Source organism: Heterodontus francisci, chromosome 4 (assembly GCF_036365525.1).
Source record: "Heterodontus francisci isolate sHetFra1 chromosome 4, sHetFra1.hap1, whole genome shotgun sequence".
NCBI classification, from domain to species: Eukaryota; Metazoa; Chordata; class Chondrichthyes; order Heterodontiformes; family Heterodontidae; genus Heterodontus; species Heterodontus francisci.
In genome coordinates, this window is record NC_090374.1 from 177,708,817 (window position 1) to 177,729,051 (window position 20,235).

Genomic DNA, 20,235 nt, shown 5'->3' on the forward strand with positions numbered 1-20,235 from the left:
CTACCTCTTTGACCAAGCTTTTAATCCCCTGTCCTATTATCTTATCATGTGGCTCAATGTCAAATCTTGTTTGATAATTGTTCCTATGAAAAGCTTTGGGACATTTTAATACAATAAAAAGTGCTACATAAATACAAGCTGTTGCTTTATATAAAAGATTAATTCTCAGTAATTTTACACTGGATTTTTGATTTAGAGAAAACGTAAAACAAAGTCCAGCATTTCAATCTAGGCAGACACAAGTAATTGTTTAGAGGCTTCACTAAATTAAACTACTTCAATAGAACTTTCCCCCTCCTCCATTGAAGTATGAAGTACAGTTGCACAGACTCTAGTTGGCCTCTTGTATCTCACTCAAATGGTAAACATTCACAAGAATGCCTCAACAGTCAGTGCCAGCATGTTTGTCAACACAGACGTCACAGCACAGCCCAGCCCAGTCCTCACATGACTTTCATACACACAGGGATGAAGGCGAAAACCATGGCAGGCTGCATATTGAGGAGCCGCTGCGATCCTAAGCACGGCAGCTCATTTAAATAGCCGGGGCGGACCACCCCCCAACCCCGATGACGTGCAGGGGGTGGGCTGTCCATCCCCGGCAATGGCGTCAGCTGCCTATAAGCTGGTGCTGTCGCAATTTTTAAAGAGCTTCGAGCCCTACCGTTCAATTTAAATATTTGAAGAAACACTTCATAAAAAAAGAATATTTTGCCCCTCTCTCACCCCCAATAACCATAAAATTAATTACTTGCCCTCTCCCCCCCACAAAACACTTACTTTGACCACCTGACCTTCCCTTCTGCCACCCCCCCCACCCACAAACCTAAAACCCTTCCCACCATCTCCTACACCAATGATGTTTCTTTGATCCCATTCCCCCACCCCCTTTGCAATGAGAAACGTACCCCCTACCCCCTCCCAACCAGTGTTCCGCCTCTTCTCCCCAGACAGGGATCCGAAGGCATGGGAGTGCCGGCCAGCTGCACGAAGACTGCACAGGGACAGACAGCAGGAGCGCAAATGTAATTAATTCATTGATTTTAATTTATTTAAATATTTAAATGGCGGTCCCGTTGCCAAGAGGCCTCGCGCGCCGCTGGCAATATCAGGTCAGGGCCTCCCGCCATTGGTGTGCATGGCGGCCCTCTTCCAGAGTAATTTTCCGGACCCCCGCCACAACCCCTGACATCAGGGGGGTTCTGTAAAATTCAGCCAACAGACTTCCAGGATGAGCAGGAGTTAAATAGCAATCAACAGCAACAGCCCTGACCAATTTTTTTTACCTCTATAACCCAGGAGCATTTAAGACCAGTGTAGCATCCTTATCCCTATCAAAGTTAAATTTGGGTAAATCAGCACAAATCTGGGTTCATGCCAGGGCTCTTCCTTCTTTGTACTGTTCAACCACACACTGCATAAAGAAATTGAGGTTATAAACTGAGGAAAAGCATCAACAAATTATAAAAATTGCGATTAGAATTTAAGTCTTAAAAAGATAGGGTATATAGACTTGGGGAGGGCAAGAAGTATCTGCAGTGTTGGGGATAATATTTTACATTTCCAGATTCAGTTTGATCTGCTCAACTGTGGTCAACTACAGAATCTCTCAGGAGCAATGGAAACAATGCAGTTCAGCACCCTAAAGGGAAAAATAACATTCAATTAAAAAAGCAAATCTTCCTTTCCTGATTATCGAAGGAAGATGAAAGTAAATGAAGGTGTAGGTACTTAGGTACTTTTCTGAAATGCTACATATGATTTCTAAATCAGAGATTATACAACAACTATGAAAAAGGCATGTTATTACCTTGTTTCCCATTAGAGAAGCTATTAAATACATACCTCCTTCAGCTTCTGAAGAGTTGGAGTAATTTCCTCCTCCAGAATCTAATATAAAAAAGTCCAGTAAAAACAAAATTAGATTAGGCTGAGGTACTTTGTTTCATAAATTAAAATAAATCATAAAATAAAATAAATTTCTTGAGTTGTTCTAACAGTAAAAAAGACTTAGAAATATTTAATTTTATACATAGTACTTCAAAACCAATACAGGAATTATTTTATATTCGATAATGCTCCATACATACAATATATAGCACCGAAGCAGTATGCATATGATTCCAGAGTTGTTAACATTCGCATTAGTCACCAACTACTCTCTAACAGTTCAAAAATATGTTTAAGGGCATTGTACTGACCCTTGTATTAAATGTACCCACTTTAACTCTGACAGCTGCTTCTAAGTATTCTGGAGTGAGCTTTTTTTCAATTCACTGGTACTGTCCAGATGACCTACAACTTTCAAATTGCTTACACATATAAAGATAATGCATCAACACTTTAGGCATAGTTGGTAGCAGGGAACACATGATAAACAGAACATTCATCCCTGGTGTGCTTTTTAAACAAAACTCCATGTGTTCTTAATGAACTGCAATGAAACAGCTGTTGTTGTGGGCTCTTGCACAGTTTTCTTTTTTAAAAAATAGCCTAGTGAAATGTACAATATTTATTGAAAGTGCCAAAAAATGTGTTCATTTGAGAACACTTCATTTCACTGGGTGATAAGGGGCGATCTTGGAACTGGAGCAGGTAGGCCATATGGGTAAATGTGGGGCATAGGGAGTTGAGAGAAAAAAGGTCAGCCAGGGAAGAATTCGGAGTAACTATGTGCATGCGCGTACGAAGCAGAATTGCAATTCCAAAGGAGACAGGAGAGCAGAAGGGGCTGCTGGCAGCTTTTCTACTGATAGTAGCCAAATGAAAGCCATACACATAGAAAGCCATGGCTTAACTTAAAAATATTTTTACTGGTATCAATGCTACCAACCATTACAATGGCATGCCATCTACAGAATCATAAAATCCTTTAAAGGAAACCAGTACAACTGTGACAATCAGAAGTTGCGCAACATTAATGATGATTACTAAGTGAGCAAAGATGATGCAACCTAGATCAAGGGCATGCAAAACAGCAGCTACTTTTCATATGCTTCTTAGTTAATGACTCTATGAAAAAAAGCTATAAATTCTTGCAGTCAAACGATGTCACCATTTGATCACAAAGCATTAATGCCGTTTGCAAATGTGTAAAGAACTAAAAAGTTCTATGACCTTTTGCTGACTTTGCTGGTATCAGACAGGTTGAGAATCACAGGCTTTTTTTTATTCATTCATGGGATGTGGGCATCGCTGGCTAGGCCAGCATTTATTGCTCATCCCTAATTGTCCTTGAGAAGGCTTCCTTGTGCACACCTTTAAGGAATCAAACCGGAGAATATCAAAAAGCTTCAGATGGATTTGATGTTCTTATGAAATCGCAGAATGCATATAGCCCACCTCTCTTCCAAAATTCCAGCACGTCAGAAACCAATGAATAATTAATATTTATTCAGTAGCACAAATCACTAAACACAATGAAAACAGTGCTACTGGCAAAGCAGTAATCAAAGGAATAATATTGAACTAAAAACAATGATACCCACAGTCTCTTCTAGTTCCTGAGGAGAATTGTTTTTAAATCTCACTGTTATTCCATATCCCTCCTCATGAAAGTACTGACTTGCCCTTGGGTAAGCCCAGCATATCAGTAGACTGCCAGCACCTCATCTAAACACAGACAATAAGCAGTCAGGTATACTGCAGGAGCACAAACAAGTTTGATCTTCTTGCACATCACATGTGCCTTCCCTCATAGATGTTAACTAGAAGCAGAAGTCCCAACCAGTACTTTTTTTTCTTTAGTTCATGGATGTGCTGATGGCAACTGTAGTGCACACCTGGGCTGAGCTTAGAGGACGGACTGGGAATCAAAGCAGCAGCCTTTCTAAAACATATGGCTCAGTAATAGATCAAGATTTATGCATTATCCCTTCGTGGAGCCTTTCCCCAGAGTACATTTTTACATCCATCTCAATTTTAAAAATCTGATTAATATCTTTTTTTAATGGAAATAGGACAGATTAGCATCTATTGTCTCTTCATAATTTTGAAGGTATTCTTCCAAAAATTAAATAAAAAATGAACCGAACAGTGCAGTGGCTTTGGTGTGTTATTGATTTCATTTCACAAGTTAACAAACCTTAAATTCACTCCTATGTGTGCCCGTCATGAACCACAGGTTTAAAAACACAAGACAAACTGAGTAACATACTATTGTCCCTCTGTAATATTCCTTGTGCACCATTCCTTGTGCAACATTAATACAAAAGCAAAATACTGTGGGTTCTGGAAGTCTGAAGTAATAACTGAAAATGCTGGAGAACAGTACCAGTGACACTATATCATTACTTGCAATGGGGACAGATAACCAATTTACCATGTGAATTTCTTTCAGCTTGGCTTCCTTTTTCTCAATTGTTTTCTGGGCAGCTAACTTCTTACACTCATACATTCTGGTCCCTGCAGCTTCCTCAATCAAAGAAAGGATCTAAGGAAGAAGAATTAAAAATTATGTTCAACATTGTCCTTTAAATAGCCAATTCCAAACTTTTATTAACAGAATATTCCAAGCTGCGCACCACAAAATTGAAACAAAACTGTTGTAAAAGCCAGTGCACTGATCACCTCTAACAGCCTGCAGATCTGGGGTTGTGAACTTTATGCTAGGGAACTGATAGTACATTCACCATATAATTGATTAGCATGAAAGCTTCCTTCTACAAAACTCTTTGATTCATGCATTAAGCAGAATTCGCGAGGGTTAAAAATGGAATTCACTCACCTGAAGTTTTGGAACTTACAGCTTTGAACCACCTCTACACACAAATACAATTTTATCACACATATAGCAGGTAAGAGCGGCCACAGAAACACTGCATGGTTAATTCTTAAGAACAGGAAGATGGAGCATATCTGAATAGTTAATATTCTGTGTCTAGCATTGATAGGACAATAGTACAAAAATCAATTCCCCACACAAGTTCCCGATCTCAGCTATTCATTAATGAGTGCATGCAATGGTGGGGTGGGTGAAAGAGTACAGGAATACGCAACAGATGCAAAAACAAGGCACTTGCTCACTGGCTGCAATTCATCTAGATACAGGAACGATTCATCCATTTATTTTGCCATTTTAATAAGCCTGTATCCACCTCTATTATGTTGAATGAGGATCCTGAGCTTTTCTTTTCCAGTTAAGTTATGGAACAGACTGCCTCTTAACAGATCTAAAACGCTAAGCACTTACTTCTTCAGCTATATTCAAATTGAGATCTCTTTTGCTTATAACTAAGTCCCACAGCTCTCTGTTTTATTACCCTTAGAATGGAAATTCACAGCTGACCTACTGCTCCTGCAAATTTGCAAACTGCCACGTCAATTCAGATTTGCAGCTGCTACCTCTCCAACACAAGAGCAGATAGTAGCCCTCATGTTGGAACTACTATTCATGTGGGCTTTATAGCCAATTCATGGAACATAGGAAATAGGAGCAGGAGGAGTAGACCATTCAGCCCGTCAAGTGTGCTCCACCATTCAACTAGACCATGGTTGATCTTCCACCTCAATGCCATTGTCCCACATAATTCCCATATCCCTTGATGTCTTTAATATCTAGAAATCTATCGATCTCTGTCTTGAATATATTCAATGACCGAGCCTCCACAGCCCTGTTCCGTAGAGAATTCCAAAGATTCACAAACCTCTGAGTGAAGGAATTCTTCCTCATCTCAGTCCTAAATGGCCTACCTCTTATTCTGAGACTATGTCCCCTGGTTCTAGCCCTCCACCCTGGGGAAACAGTTTTCTTGCAGCTACCCGGTTGAGCCCTATAAGAATTTTGTATGCTTCAGTGAGATGACCTCTCATTCTTCTAAACTGTAGAGAATATAGGCCCAGTCTCCTCAATCTCTCTGCATAAGACAATCTTGCCATCCCAGGAATTAGCCTGGTAAACCTTAACTGTACACAATACTCCAGATGCAGTCTCAAAGGGCTATACAATTACAACAAGACTTCTTTACTCCTATACTGAAATCCTCTTGCAATAAAGCCCAACATGCCATTTGCCTTCCTTATTGCTTGCTGCTCCTGCATGTTAGCTCTCAGTGACTTATGAACTGGGACACTCAGGTCCCTTTGGACAACAACACTTCCCAATCTCTCACCATTTAAGAAATCCTCTGCATTCCCATTTTCCACATATTTTCCATCTACCATGTTCTTGCCCACTCACTTAGCCTATCGAAATGCCTTTGAAGCCCCTTTGCATCCTCCTCACAACTCACACTCCCAACTAGTTTTTTGTCATCAGGAGTAAGATATAAACTAGAACACTTACCTCTGGAGGTTTCATATTCAGAACTTTAGTGATGCGGCCCTAAAAACAAAATTTAATTTTATTTTAAAAACTCAGCACATCTATAAAATGTAATGCATATAATGTTTTACAATTAAAATGTTGCCAGTTTTCTAAATTCAAACATACTACACTTGTATAACATTAATACCATATGTTTGATTAAATTCATTAAGAAATATTTATAATAGAAATACACAAATTTTAAAATGGCAATCTCTGCAGATCACGTGATTTTAAACCATTTATGGAACTTACAATCTGAATGCAGTGATGTTTGCAAAAAGAAATCTATTTTACTTTATTGTCCGCAATTTGCAGACATACACATGACAACTAGTGTTATAATACTGAAAGTAGGAAGCCTTTCCAAGTGGGAAGATTACACAATTTTCTGTGTCTAATTTGCTAATTCATTTCCCCTTATATTTTTCTTCCATATATTACTTTGTTCTCTCCACTTTCATTAGGAACTCCCTGGCAATTCTGCACTCCTTGCTAAAGAGTGCAGATGGATCAGTGCTTCAATTTCCCCAAGAAAGGTGTGCAAGCTTTTGAGTGGATGTAGAACATCCTCAAATGACTGCTTATCGAATATTCCCACCCAACTCAGGGGCTTCACCTGATGACAAAGCAAGAATTAACAATATCATGAATATAAGCCATCGTTCAACTCACTCAGAATATGTCAAACCACCTCCAGGTTGTGCAATAAGTTTCTCCTCAAAATTATCAAAGTTGAATTATCATTTCAAGTCCCATACGTTGACCCATCGTGGGTATTCCAAATGCTACAAGAGGAAAGGCTTCCACGGTATAATTTCTTTGTCATCACTAATCTTATTAAGCCTATAGCTCTACAACGCACATCCTATCTCTAAATGGTGGTACAGCATCCCAGCTACTGGTTTGACTGGATAGACAGAATTCCTTACTGATGCAGGAAGGGCTTATGCACAACTCCTTCAAGAAAGACAACTTGTAAGTCTCATGACTTGATCCAATATCAACAGAAATTCCATTCACCAGAATCTAGATTATGGATTATTCTCTTTTAAAGAAAAATACATTTAATTTTACAGAGGTGGTTTGTGGGGCTCGGTGAGGTGGGGGGGGGGGGGAATGGGGGGAGATAAATGCAGAAAATTCTATCCTGAAAGACAGGAAATTGGAATATTCAATGATGCAGAATCTGCAGGATAGCACCTTGCACCTCTTTTTCTGGCCTAAACACCTGATCACAATCATGTCCATCCACAGCGACGCATGCATGCTCAGTTTTTGAGCTGCGGGATGATTTCTTAATCTACCCCACTTAGGATAGGGGTAGTGCCACATGACATGATGAAGAATATCCTCAGTGCGAAGATGGAACTTGGATCTCTATGAAGACTGGGCAGTGGCCACTGTCACCAATACGGTTATGGCAAGACACATCTGTGATCAATTAAATCTCCACTCAGTCTCCTCTGTTCCAAAGAAAACCCTAGACTATCCTCATAGCTAAAATTCTCCAGTCCTGGCAACATCCTCATAAAGCTCCTCTGTACCCTCTCTTGTGAGATCACATCCTTCCTATAAATCAGTGACCAGAAATGTTTGCAGTATTCTAGCTGCGGCCTAAGTAATGTTTTATACAGTTCAAGCATAATCTCCCTGCTCTTATACTTTATGCATTGCTTAATAACTGAAAGTATCCCGTATGCCTTCTTAACCATTTCACTTATCTGTCCTGTTATCTCAGGGATCTGTGGACACATATTCCAAGATCCTTCTGTTCCTCTACATTTCTCAGTAGTCTACCACTTATTGTGTATTCCCTTGCCTTTTTGATTTTGAACACCTCTATCCTCTTAGCCTTCTCTGCTTCACAGAAGAACCACCCAGCTTCTCCACGTAACTGAAGACCCTCATCCTTGGTACCATTCTAGCAAATCTCTTCTGCACCCCCTGGCCTCAACATCATCCTTCCTAGTGCAGCACTCAGAATTGAACACAATACTTGAGCTGCAGCTTAATCCTTTAGTTGTCTTCACCCCTTTTAATTTCTCCTACACAAAATTTTTCACTCCATTAATGTATTCCCTGCTCTTTTCCAAATCTTTGAGAAGCTGTGAATAATTACGTAAATGGTCCAACAAAATGGGGTGCTATGTAGCACAGTATTCTGGCAGAATTTACTGTAGTTCTTAACTAATTGGTGCACAAAAATCACCTCCCACACTTTTTGGCTCAACATATTGCTGGATGAAAAGTGCCTGCATCTATACATACAAACCTGCATGATAAGGAAGTGCGGATTGTTGACATTCAGGCCGACTGAACAGAATAGATCTTGCACTCTGGTGTTGTTTGCGTTCACACCATTAATTAGGTACTTGTTTCTCCCACCAATTACCACCTGAAAAAATGAATAGTTTTAAATGCCTTGCAATATAAATACACATCTTTTATTTTTAAAAAAACAGATTAGAAGTGCAATTGGAGTCAGTGTAGAAATCTGATGAACATAATACTCCTGGAAACAGTCTGAAATTAAGCCAATCTGTTCACAAACTTGGTGTCACATTTGACCGAGAGATGAGCTTCCGACCTCATATTCCCACCATTAAGACTGCCTATTTCCACCTTCATAACATCGCCCAACTTCGCCCCATCTCAATTCATCTGTTGCTGAAACCCTCATTCATGCCTCTGTTAACTCTAGACTTAACTATTCCAATGCACCCCTGGCTGGTCTCCTCTGTAAACTTGAGGTCATCCAAAACACTGCTGCCTGTTTCTTAACTCGCACCAAATCCCATTCACCGATCACTCCTATGCTCGCTGACCTACAATGGCTCCCAGTCAAGCAATGCCTTAATTTTAAAGTTCTTATCCTTGTTTTCAAATTCCTCCATGGGCTTGCCACTCCCTATCTCTAATCGCCTCCAGTCCCACAACCCTCCAAGATATCTACATTTCTCTAATTCTGGCCTCTCCAGCATCCCAGATTTTAATCACTCCACCATTGGTAGCCTTGCCTTCAGTTGCCGAGGTGCTGAAATACCCTCCCTACGACTATCCGCCTCTCAACCTCGCTTTCCTCCTTTAAAACACTCCTTTAAACCTACCTCTTTTAACCAAGCTTTTGGTCTAATATGAGGCTTGGTGTCAAATTTTGTTTTACAATGTTATGAAGCGCCTTGGGACGTTTTATTACATTAAAGGCACTATATAAATAGAAGTTCTTATTGTTGCAAAAACCTACATAAGCTACCTGAGTCTTTTACAGAAATCACAGTGAACAGTATCCAACAAAAATACATTCCATTAAAGAACAAAAACTCAGCAAGAAAGATCTATCCGTGGCTTAGCAAGGAAGTTAAGGATAGCATTAAATTAAAAGAGGAATAATGTAGCAAAAAATAGTCGTAAGCCTGAGCATTGAGTGTGTTTTAAAAACCAGCAAAGGGCCACCAAAAAGTTAATAGAAAAGGAAAAGAAAAGAATGAGAGTAAACCAGCCAGGAATATAAAAGCAGAGTATAAGAACTTTTACAAGTATATTAAAAGGAAGAGTAGCTAAAATAAGAATTGGTCCCTTAGAGACAGAGACAGGAGAAATCATCATGGGAAATTAGGAAATGGCAGAGACATTAAACAAATATTTTGTATCTATATTCACAGTAGAAGACAAAAATTACATACCATAAATAGAGGGTAAGCAAAGGGCTAATAAGACTGAAGAACTTAAGGTAATTAATTTCAGCGAAGAAAAAGGATTGCAGAAACTTAAGGGACTAAAATCCAACAAATCCCCAGGTTCAGATGGCCTACATCCTAGGGTTCTAAAAGAGGTCACCGTTTCATGTATCACAGAATAATACAGTGCAGAAGAGGCCCTTCGGCCTATCGAGTCTGCACCGATGCATTAAAACACCCGACCTGTCTACCTAATCCCATTTGCCAGCACTTGGCCCATAACCTTGAATGTTATGATGTGCCAAGTGCTCATCCAGGTACTTTTTAAAGGATGTGAGGCAACCTGCATCTACCACCCTCCCATGCAGGGCATTCCAGACCGTCACCACCCTCTGGGTAAAAAAGTTCTTCCTCAAGTCCCCCTTAAACCTCCCGCCCCTCACCTTAAACTTGTGACCCCTCGTAATTGACCCTTCAACTAAGGGGAACAGCTGCTCCCTATCCACCCTGTCCATGCCCCTCATAATCTTGTACACCTCGATCAGGTCATCCCTCAGTCTTCTCTGCTCCAGTGAAAACAACCCAAGCCTATCCAACCTCTCTTCATAGTTTAAATGTTCCATCCCAGGCAACATCCTGGTGAATCACCTCTGCACCCCCTCCACTGCAATCGCATCCTTCCTATAATGTGGCAACCAGAATTGCACACAGTACTCCAGCTGTGGCCTTACCAAAGTTCTATACAACTCCAACATGACCTCCCTGCTTTTGTAATCTATGCCTCGATAGATAAAGGCAAGTGTCCCATATGCCTTTTTCACCACCCTATTAACCTGCCCTTCTGCCTTCAGAGATCTATGGACAAACACGCCAAGGTCCCTTTGTTCCTCGGAACTTCCCAGTGTCAGGCCATTCATTGAATACTTCCATGTCACATTACTCCTTCCAAAGTGTATCACCTCACACTTTTCAGCGTTAAGTTCCACCTGCCACTTTTCTGCCCATTTGGCCATCCCGTCCATATCTTCCTGTAACTTAAGACACTCCACCTCACTGTTAACCACTCGACCAATCTTTGTGTCATCCGCGAACTTACTGATCCTAACCCCCACATAGTCATCTATGTCGTTTATATAAATGACAAACAATAGGGGACCCAGCACAGATCCCTGTGGTACGCCACTGGACACTGGCTTCCAGTCACTAAAACAGCCGTCTGTCATCACTCTCTGTCTCCTACAGCTAAGCCAATTTTGAATCCACCTTATCAAGTTACCTTGTATCCCATGTGCATTTGCTTTCTTGACAAGTCTCCCATGTGGGACCTTGTCAAAGGCTTTGCTGAAATCCATGTAAACTACATCATCTGGTCACATGCTCAAAAAATTCAATCAAATTTGTTAGGCATGACCTCCCTCTGACAAAGCCATGCTGACTATTCCTAATCAAATTTTGCCTCTCCAAATGGAGATAGATTCTCTCCTTCAGAATTTTCTCCAATAGTTTCCCTACCACTGACGTGAGACTCACTGGTCTATAGTTCCCTGGCTTATCTCTACAACCTTTCTTAAATAGTGGGACCACATTAGCTGTTCTCCAGTCCTCTGGCACCTCCCCTGTGGCCAGAGAGGAATTAAAAATTAGGGTCAGAGCCCCTGCAATCTCCACCCTCGCCTCCCACAGCATCCTGGGACACAAATTGTCCGGACCTGGAGATTTGTCCACTTTTAAGCCTTCCAAAACCTCCAATACCTTGTTACTCCCTATGACAATTTGCTCAAGAACCTCATAGTCTCTCTCTCTAAGTTCAATATCTACATCCTCATTCTCTTGGGTGAAGACAGATGTGAAGTATTCGTTCAACACCCTACCAATGTCCTCTGGCTCCAACCACAAATTTCCCCCTTGGTCCCTAATGGGTCCTACTCTTTCCCTGGTTATCCTCTTCCCATTGATATACTTATAGAATATCTTGGGATTTCCCCTACTTTTACCAGCCAGAGCTTTCTCATATCCCCTCTTTGCTCTCCTAATTGCTTTCTTAAGCTCCATCCTACACTTTCTGTATTCCACTAATGCTGTCATTGATTTGCTCTCCTTGTATTTGCTAAAAGCCTCTCTTTTCCTTCTCATCATACCCTGAATGTTTCTGGTCATCCATGGTTCTCTGGGCTTGTTGCTCATACCTATTACCCTAGAGGGAACATGTTGGGCCTGTACCCTCCCCATTTCCTTTTTGAATGCCCCCCACTGCTCTTCTGTAGATTTCCCAACAACTCTTTCCAGTCTACCTTGGCCAGATCCTGCCTTATTTTACTAAAGTTCGCTCTCCCCCAATCCAAAACCTTTTTTTGCAACTTGTCTATTTCTTTCTCCATAACAAGCTTAAATTGTACCATGTTATGGTCACTATCACCAAAATGCTCCCCCCACCAACACCTGTCCGGCTTCATTCCCCAGAATTAGGTCCAGCACTGCACCCTCCCTTGTTGGATCCTCTACATATTGAGCTAAAAAGTTCTCCTGTATACATTTTAAGAACTCCACTCCATCTAAGCCCTTAACACGATGACTATCCCAATTAATGTTGGGAAAGTTGAAATCACCTAATATAATTACCCTATTATTTTTACACACTTCTGCAAATTGCGCACATATTTGCTCCTCAATTTCCCGCTGACTATCTGGGGGTCTATAATAAACACTTAGCAACGTGGCTGTCCCTTTTATTCCTAAACTCTAGCCATAAAGCTTCATTTGATGCCCTCTCCAAGATATCATCTCTCCTTCCTGCAGTAACTGACTCTTTAACTAATATTGCAATACCCCCTCCTCTTTAACCCTCTCCTCTGTCTCGCCTGAAAATTCTATATCCCGGGATATTGAGCTGCCAATCCTGCCCCTCCCTCAACCATGTCGCCGTGATGGCTACTATATCACAATTCCACGTGTCAATCATTGCCCTTAACTCATCCGTTTTACCTGCAATACTCCTGGCATTAAAGTAGAGGCCTTCCATCCTGGTCTTACTCCCTTGAAACTTACTTCCACTGTATTCCCTCTGACTTGTTTGCTTTCCTGTGCTTAACTGTGTCCCTATTCTGCTAGGAGTCTGCGTCCCCTCCCCCTGCCAAATTAGTTTAAACTCCTCCCAACAGCACTAGCAAACCCACCAGCAAGGATGTTAGTCCCCCTCTGGTTCAGATGCAAACCGTCCCGCTTGTACAGGTCCCAGCTTCCCCAGAAATGGTCCCAGTGGTCCAGGAATCTATAACCCTCCCTCCTGCACCAACTCTTAAGCCACGCATTCATCTGTGCTATTCTCCTATTTCTCTACTCGCTAGCACGTGGCACTTGGAGTAATCCAGATTACAACCAGAGAGGTCCTGCTTTTTAGTCTACTGCCTAACTCCCTGAATTCTTGATGCAAGACCTCATCCCTCTTTCTACCTATGTCATTGGTACCAACATGTACCATGACCTCTGCCTTATCACCCTCCCCCTTCAGGATGCCCTGCAGCCATTCAGTGACATCCCGGACCCTGGCACCAGGGAGGCAACACACCATCCTGGAGTCACGTTGACGGCCACAGTAGCGCCTATCTGTTCCCCTGACTATAGAATCCCCTATTGCTATTGCTCTTCCTCTCTTTCCCCCTTCCTGTGCAGACAGGCTGCTTGTGGTGCCAGAAGCTTGGCTCTGTCTGCACTCCCTGGAGGAACCAGCCTCATCAGCCTCCAAATTGGAATACCAATTTGCAAGCGAGACCCCAGGGGACTCCTGAACTACCTGCCTGTTTCTTTTGGACTGCTTGGTGGTCACCCGTTTCCTTCCTTCCTCAAGTCCCTTCAGCTGTGGTGTGACCACCTCTCTATACGTGCTATCCACAATGCTCTCAGACTCGCGGATGTTCCAGTGTTTCCAGCCGCCATTCCAACTCTGAAACCCGAGCTTCCAGGAGATGCAGCTGGACACACTTCCTGCACACATGCTGGTCCCGGGGACTGGAAAGATTCCCGGATTTCCACATGCAGCAAGAAGAGCAAACCACGGCTTCAAGCTCTCCTGCCATGACTAAACCCTTTAAATTTAAAATTATAGAAGATTATAATTAAAAAAACAATTAAGTCTTGCTAAAACAATGACTTACAATTCAATCCACTTTGAAAAATACCCACCAGGACTTACTCACCAGTCAGCTGTGCTCTTTGGAAGCTCTCAATTCCCCTCTCAGAGGACAGGTAGGAAATGAAAGGAGCTCCTCGCTCCCTCCTCACCTAACTTCCTCAGTTACCAAACTTCCACTATAGCACTCTAGTGCAAACAAAGTCAGCACTGTAAGATGGCCCACTTTTATACTGACTGACTCTAGCCCCTGAAAACTGGTTTAAGCCAATTCTCTAATTAACAAGGTGAAGCTGCAAGCAGAGCCTGAGTGAGCCCTGTTTAAAGCTGGTCTAAAACTCACCTTCTCCAACCCAACAGCAACTGTTAAGTTAATCTGCTAACTAAAAGGCAGATTAGACTCAAGATAAAATTAACCCTTAATTAGCCTCAGTTACCAAACTTCCACTATAGCACTCTAATGCAACCCAAGTCAGCACTCCAGTACAAACATAGAAGTACAGCATAGAAGGAAGCCATTTGGCTCATCGAGTCCATGCCGGCTCTCCGCAGAACAATCAAGTCAGTCCCACTCGATACCCGTAGCCCTGCAACTTTGTTGCCTTCAAGCACCCATCCAATTTCCTTTTGAAATCATTTATTGTCTCCGCTTCCGCCATCCTCATGGGCAGCAAGTTCTGGGTCATTACCAGTCGCTATGAAAAAAAGTTCTTCCTCACATCCCCCCTTGCATCTTTTGCCCAAAACATTTAATTTTGTCCCCTAGTAGCTGCAGAAATAGTGACTGCGCTGGTTATGATTTTCCAAAATTCCCTAGATTCTAGGATGGTCCCAGTGGATTGAAAGTTAGCAAATGTAACATCACAAGTCAAGAAAGGAGGGAGAGAGAAACGGAACTACAAGCCAGTTAGCCTGAAGTCAGTCGTTGGGAAACTGCTGGAAACTATTATCAAGAAAGTCTTAACAATGCACTTAGAAAATCATAGTATGATCAGACAGAGTCAACATGGTTTTATGAAAGGGAAATCATGTTTGACAAACTTTGAGGATGTAACTAGTAAGGTAGATAAACGGGAACCAGTAGATGTAATATACTTGGATTCCCAAAAGGCATTTGAAAAGGTGCCACAGAAAAGGTTTATACGCAAAATAAGGGTTCATGGAGTTGGGGGTAATATATTAGCATGGATGGAGGATTGGTGAACAGACAGGAAGCAGAGAGTGGTGATAAACAGAGCATTTTAAGTTGGCAGGCTGTGACTAGCGTAGTGACACAAGGATCAGTACTAGAGCCTGAGCTATTCACAATCTATATTAATGACAGAGATGAAGAGACCAAGAGTAATGTATCTAACGTTGCTGATGACACAAAATGATAGGAATGTAAGCTGTGAGGACACAAAGAGGCTGCAAAGGGATATAGACAGGTTAAGTGAGTAGACAATAAGGTGGCAGATGGAGTATAATGTGGGCAAGTGTGAGGTTATTCACTTTGATAGTAAGAATAGAAAAATAGAATTTTAAAAAGGCGTGGAACTTGTAAATTTAGATGTTCAGAGGGACTTGGGTGTACTCATACAAGGAACACAAAATTAGCAGGTACAGCAAGCAACTAGGAAGGAAATTGATGTTGGCCTTTATTGCAAGGGGATTGGAGTACAAGAATAAGGAAGTCTTGCTACAATTGTACAGGGCTTTGGCGAGACCACACCTGGAATATTGTGCGCAGTTTTGGTCTCCATATTTCAGGAAAGATTTACTTGCATTGGAGGCAGTATAGTGCAGGTTCACTAGATTAGTTCCTAGGATTGGGTTGTCCTATGACGAGAGGCTGAGTAAAATGAACCCATACTCTGGAGTTTAGAAGAACAGGTGAACTCATTGAAACATGCAAGAAACTGAAGCAACTTGACAGGGTAGACACAGAGAGGTTGTTACCACTGACTGGGGAATCTAGAAGATGGGGACACAGCCTCAGGATTAGGGGATGGTCATTTAGAACTGAGATGAGATTTAGGGCTCAAAAGGCTGTGAACCATTGGAATTCTCTCCCCCAGAGGTTGTGGATGCTGCATCATTGAATACATTTAAGGCTGAGATAGACAGATTTTTGGTCTCCCAGGGAATCGAGGGATGGGGGAGCGGGCAGGAAAGTGAAGTTGAGGGCGAGGATCAGCCACGAATGTATCGAATGGTGGAGCAGGCTCGATGGGCCACATGGTCTACTCCTGCTCCTATTTCTTATGTTCGCAACTAATCTCATCTCATTTTATCATCGAAACATCAATCAATTCCACTGACATTCCAGAATTGGAAAAATAAGTGATGTGCTTTTTAATGGTTTACGCAATCTCTCATCCTGGAAGTTGATCTTAATTAGGACTCCACGTAAAGCACACTTTGTAAAAATGTATGTCTTAATGCACCTTTAAGAATAGTTCACATCAATTCTCCTCCCTGGGGGTCCACAAAATAATGTGCAAATGCGGGCCAGGAGACAGGAGCAGCATGTGGCCCCCACACGCGTGGCATAGAGTGGTCTGTCTTACCTAGGATATGAGAGTACACGGAGAAGCACTGAGAGCGGCACGAAGAGGAAAGAGAAAGCTAGGGAAATGTTTCACTGAAACCTTACTATCGAATGTTTAATCTCGTGTCGGACCCCCCAAAAAATCTTTAAAATGAAAACTTAGTGAGTCTATTTAAGAGTGTGGAATTTTAAAGACAACAGAAATATTGGCAAGTACCTGTCTTGAGACTGTAATTTCATCATGTGTCTCAAAGCCCAGAGGACTTTGCTTTTTGTCAAAGTTATCAAAGGTAATTGAAACAGTGGCTTTTGTAATCCCTGCTTGTCCATTTTTGTAGACCAAATCCTGAAGGTTGCTGGCTCGCACCTAATAAAGAACATAAAAGGTACGTCAATGAAAGTTTCAGCATTAACACCTTTTGAAAACCAAAATATGTTTTGAATTTTAAATTGCTATTCCATTAAACAGCCGGGTTTAGTTAGTACCCCAAATTAACTCAAGTCAATCAATGGACCTTGCTTTCCATAAAACCTATACGCTTTATAAACTTAAACTTACTGCAAGATTATTCCACAGAAAAATTATGGCACAGGAGGCCATTCAGCCCATCCTGTCTGCGCCAGCCAAAAAATCTAGCCGTTCAATCTAATCCCACCTTCCAGCACTTGGTCCATAGCCTTGCAGGTTACAGCATTTCAGATGCATGTCCAGGTACCTTTTAAATGAGTTGAGGGTTTTTGTCTCCACCACTGATCCTGGCAGTGAATTCCAGATACCCACCACCCTCTAGGTGAAAAAGTTTTTCCTCATCTCCCCTCTAATCCTCTACAAATCACCTTAAATCTGTGCCCCCTGATAACTGACCTCTCTGCCAGAGGGAACAGGTCCTTCCTGTCTACTCTAAATCACACCTCAACCTCCTCTGTTCTAAGGAAAATAACCCAAGCCAATCCAATCTTTCCTTATAGCTGCAATTTTCAAGCCCTGGCAACATTCTTGTCAATCTCCTCTGTACTCTCTCCAGAGCAATTATGTCCCTCCTGTAATGTGGTGACCAGAACTGTACGCAATACTCCAGCTGTGGCCAAACCAGCATTTTATACAGTTCCAGCATTAAATCCTTGCTTTGGTATTCTATACCTCAGCCAATAAAGGAAAGCATTCCACGTGCCTTCTTCACCATTCTATCTTCCTGTTCTGCCATCTTCAGGGACCTGTGGACATGCACTCAAAGGTCTCTCACTTCTTCTATCGCTCTCAATATCCTCCCCTTTATTGTGTATTCCCACTACCTCTCTCTGAAGGTTGGCATTACTTTTCCACTGAGGATACCAGTTACTTTTAGAAAGCATCTGATATGGCTCCACACAACAACACACATATCATACACACAAGTGACTGGAACATAACAATTTGACATCAAGGAAATAAGGAGAAACTAGTACAGAGGACCAAAAGATTAGTCAGAGATAGGTTTTAAGGGGAGTCTTTGAGAGGGACAGAGGCAAAGAGGCTTGAGGATGGAAGGACCTCAGCAGCTCAAGGCACAGCCGCCAATGGCACTGCGATGGAAATCATGGATGCACAAGATTCCAAAATTAGAAGAATGCAGTGTTCAGAGGATTATAATGTTGGAGGATGTGAGAGATAGGGAGGTGCAATGCCATGGAAGGGTGTGCACACCAGAATGAGTTTTAAATTTGAGGCATTGTTGAACCAGGTGCCAATGTAAGTCAGTGAACACAGTGGTGATGTGTGAGCGGGACATGGTGAGAGTTAGGATACGTGCAGCAGAGGGTTGGATGAGCTCAAGTTTACGAATGATGCAAGGTGGGACTCTCCGGTCAGCTTATTTCTGCTGAGTTTGAAGGCTGGTTGTAGTGATGTAGAGTTTAACACGGCCTGCCCTTTTCTGTGCGCGGGTGACCCTGAAGGATCATGCAGTGTCCGCTGGTACATTTGAGACCTTCTGTAATCAGTGGGCACACTGGGACTCAAGAACATAGTTGGCAATAGGCAATATTAAAAGTTTTAGAAGTTTCCTATGGTTTTACAGTTAACTTCTTTATTCGCTGTGCCCATTTTTTTTAAATGGAGGGGTGGTGGATTTAGACTTTGTTTTTTTTTGGTTAACAACACTTGGTGGGGAGGGGTGTGGGGGGAAGCAACAATCTAGTGTCTCCGTTATGTGGGAATTTTAAAAACGAATACCGTGTGCCACCTCAAAACAGCTGCACACAGCCCATGGGAGGGGTGTTGGCTCTGGCTGTCTGCCCCTGTTCCACAGCCTTGTCTGCACTCGGGTGTCCCTGGAGCAGGAAAGTGCTGTTTCCACCGGTACACTTGACCACTGGGTACCCCATAGACTGGACGGAATAGTCAACACGGGTGTAATGTTTGATTTAATAAGCTTCCTTTGTTTTTGTTCTTTTCTCTTTTTTTAATTAGTTGCATCCTGATCCAATATCCATTTCTCAAGCAATCCCTAAAAACAGATTATTGGGCCATTATCACATCATTGTTTGCAGCAACTTGCTGTACGCAAACTGACTGCTCCGATTCCTACAAAACAACAGTGCTATTGTTCGAGATGTAGTCCCAAAAGGACCATTGGCATCTCTCTCCATTAGAGAGAAAGTTGGTAATGTATAGCTTGAAGAGTACCACTCTTCAAGCGTGGGACAAGGCAAGGTGGCATGCCTCCATGAACTACCACAGCCAGTATGGGGAACTGAACCCACGCTGTTGGTGTCTTTCGACATCACATTCTAGCCATCTAGCAAACTGAGCCCCATCACAGCAGTAACTACACTTCAAAAAGTACTTAATTGGTTGTGAAAGGCTTTGGGGCATCCTGAAGTCATGCAAGACACTATATTCAATATTTCCACTAAGTTGTGCAGTCACGCAGCAGCCTGGAAAGTCCTGCGCAGGCCTTGTGCTGTGTAAATACTGCACACCCGTGGCCACGCAAAAATTGTTAAAGAGACTGTGCACTGAAAAAAAAAACTGGCCACACATAATAACTAAATATTAACGGTAACATTGGCTATGTCTCCATATAATAAAAGGGATACTTCATATCATAGAAAGGATATAGAGGCACTGGAGAAGGCATATAAAAGATTGACTAGAATACTAGAACTGAGAGGTTATACCCATCAGGAAAGATTGAATAAGCTAAAAAAAAAGACTGAGAATTGGATAGATGTAGAGAAGATGTTTCCACTTGTGGGGGAATCCAAAACTTGATGGCTATAAACACAAAATAGCCACTAACAAATCCAGTAACGAATTCAGGAGAAACTTCTCTAACCACGGAGTGGTGAGAATGTGTAACTCACCACCACAGGGAGTTGCTGAAGTGAATAGCATGGATGTGCATTTAAGGGAAAGCTAGAGAAATATGTGAGGGAGAAGCGAAGAGATGGATGTGTTGATAAGGTGAGGTGAAGAGGGGTGGGAGGAGACTCGTGTAGAGCATGAACACTGGAACAGAGCAGTTGGGCCAAATGATCTGATTCGGTGATGTACATTCTATGTAAAAACCATATGTAATAGCAAGCTCTTTCTTTTCTTTTTTAAAAAAGCATG

At 42.0% G+C, this 20,235-nt stretch overlaps 1 protein-coding gene across 1 annotated transcript in view; it reads right to left on the reverse strand.

Annotated features, from left to right (window-relative positions):
• Nucleotides 1-20,235, reverse strand: part of smc2 (structural maintenance of chromosomes 2) — a 68,921-nt gene that overhangs the window by 45,124 nt on the left and 3,562 nt on the right. The window contains exons 2-6 of the mRNA XM_068030643.1: nucleotides 16,858-17,007; nucleotides 8,580-8,702; nucleotides 6,284-6,322; nucleotides 4,322-4,432; nucleotides 1,846-1,890 (exon numbers count right to left, since the gene is read on the reverse strand). Coding sequence (XP_067886744.1) covers nucleotides 1,846-1,890; nucleotides 4,322-4,432; nucleotides 6,284-6,322; nucleotides 8,580-8,702; nucleotides 16,858-17,007 — 468 coding nt within the window. The remainder of the gene's footprint in view (nucleotides 1-1,845; nucleotides 1,891-4,321; nucleotides 4,433-6,283; nucleotides 6,323-8,579; nucleotides 8,703-16,857; nucleotides 17,008-20,235) is intronic.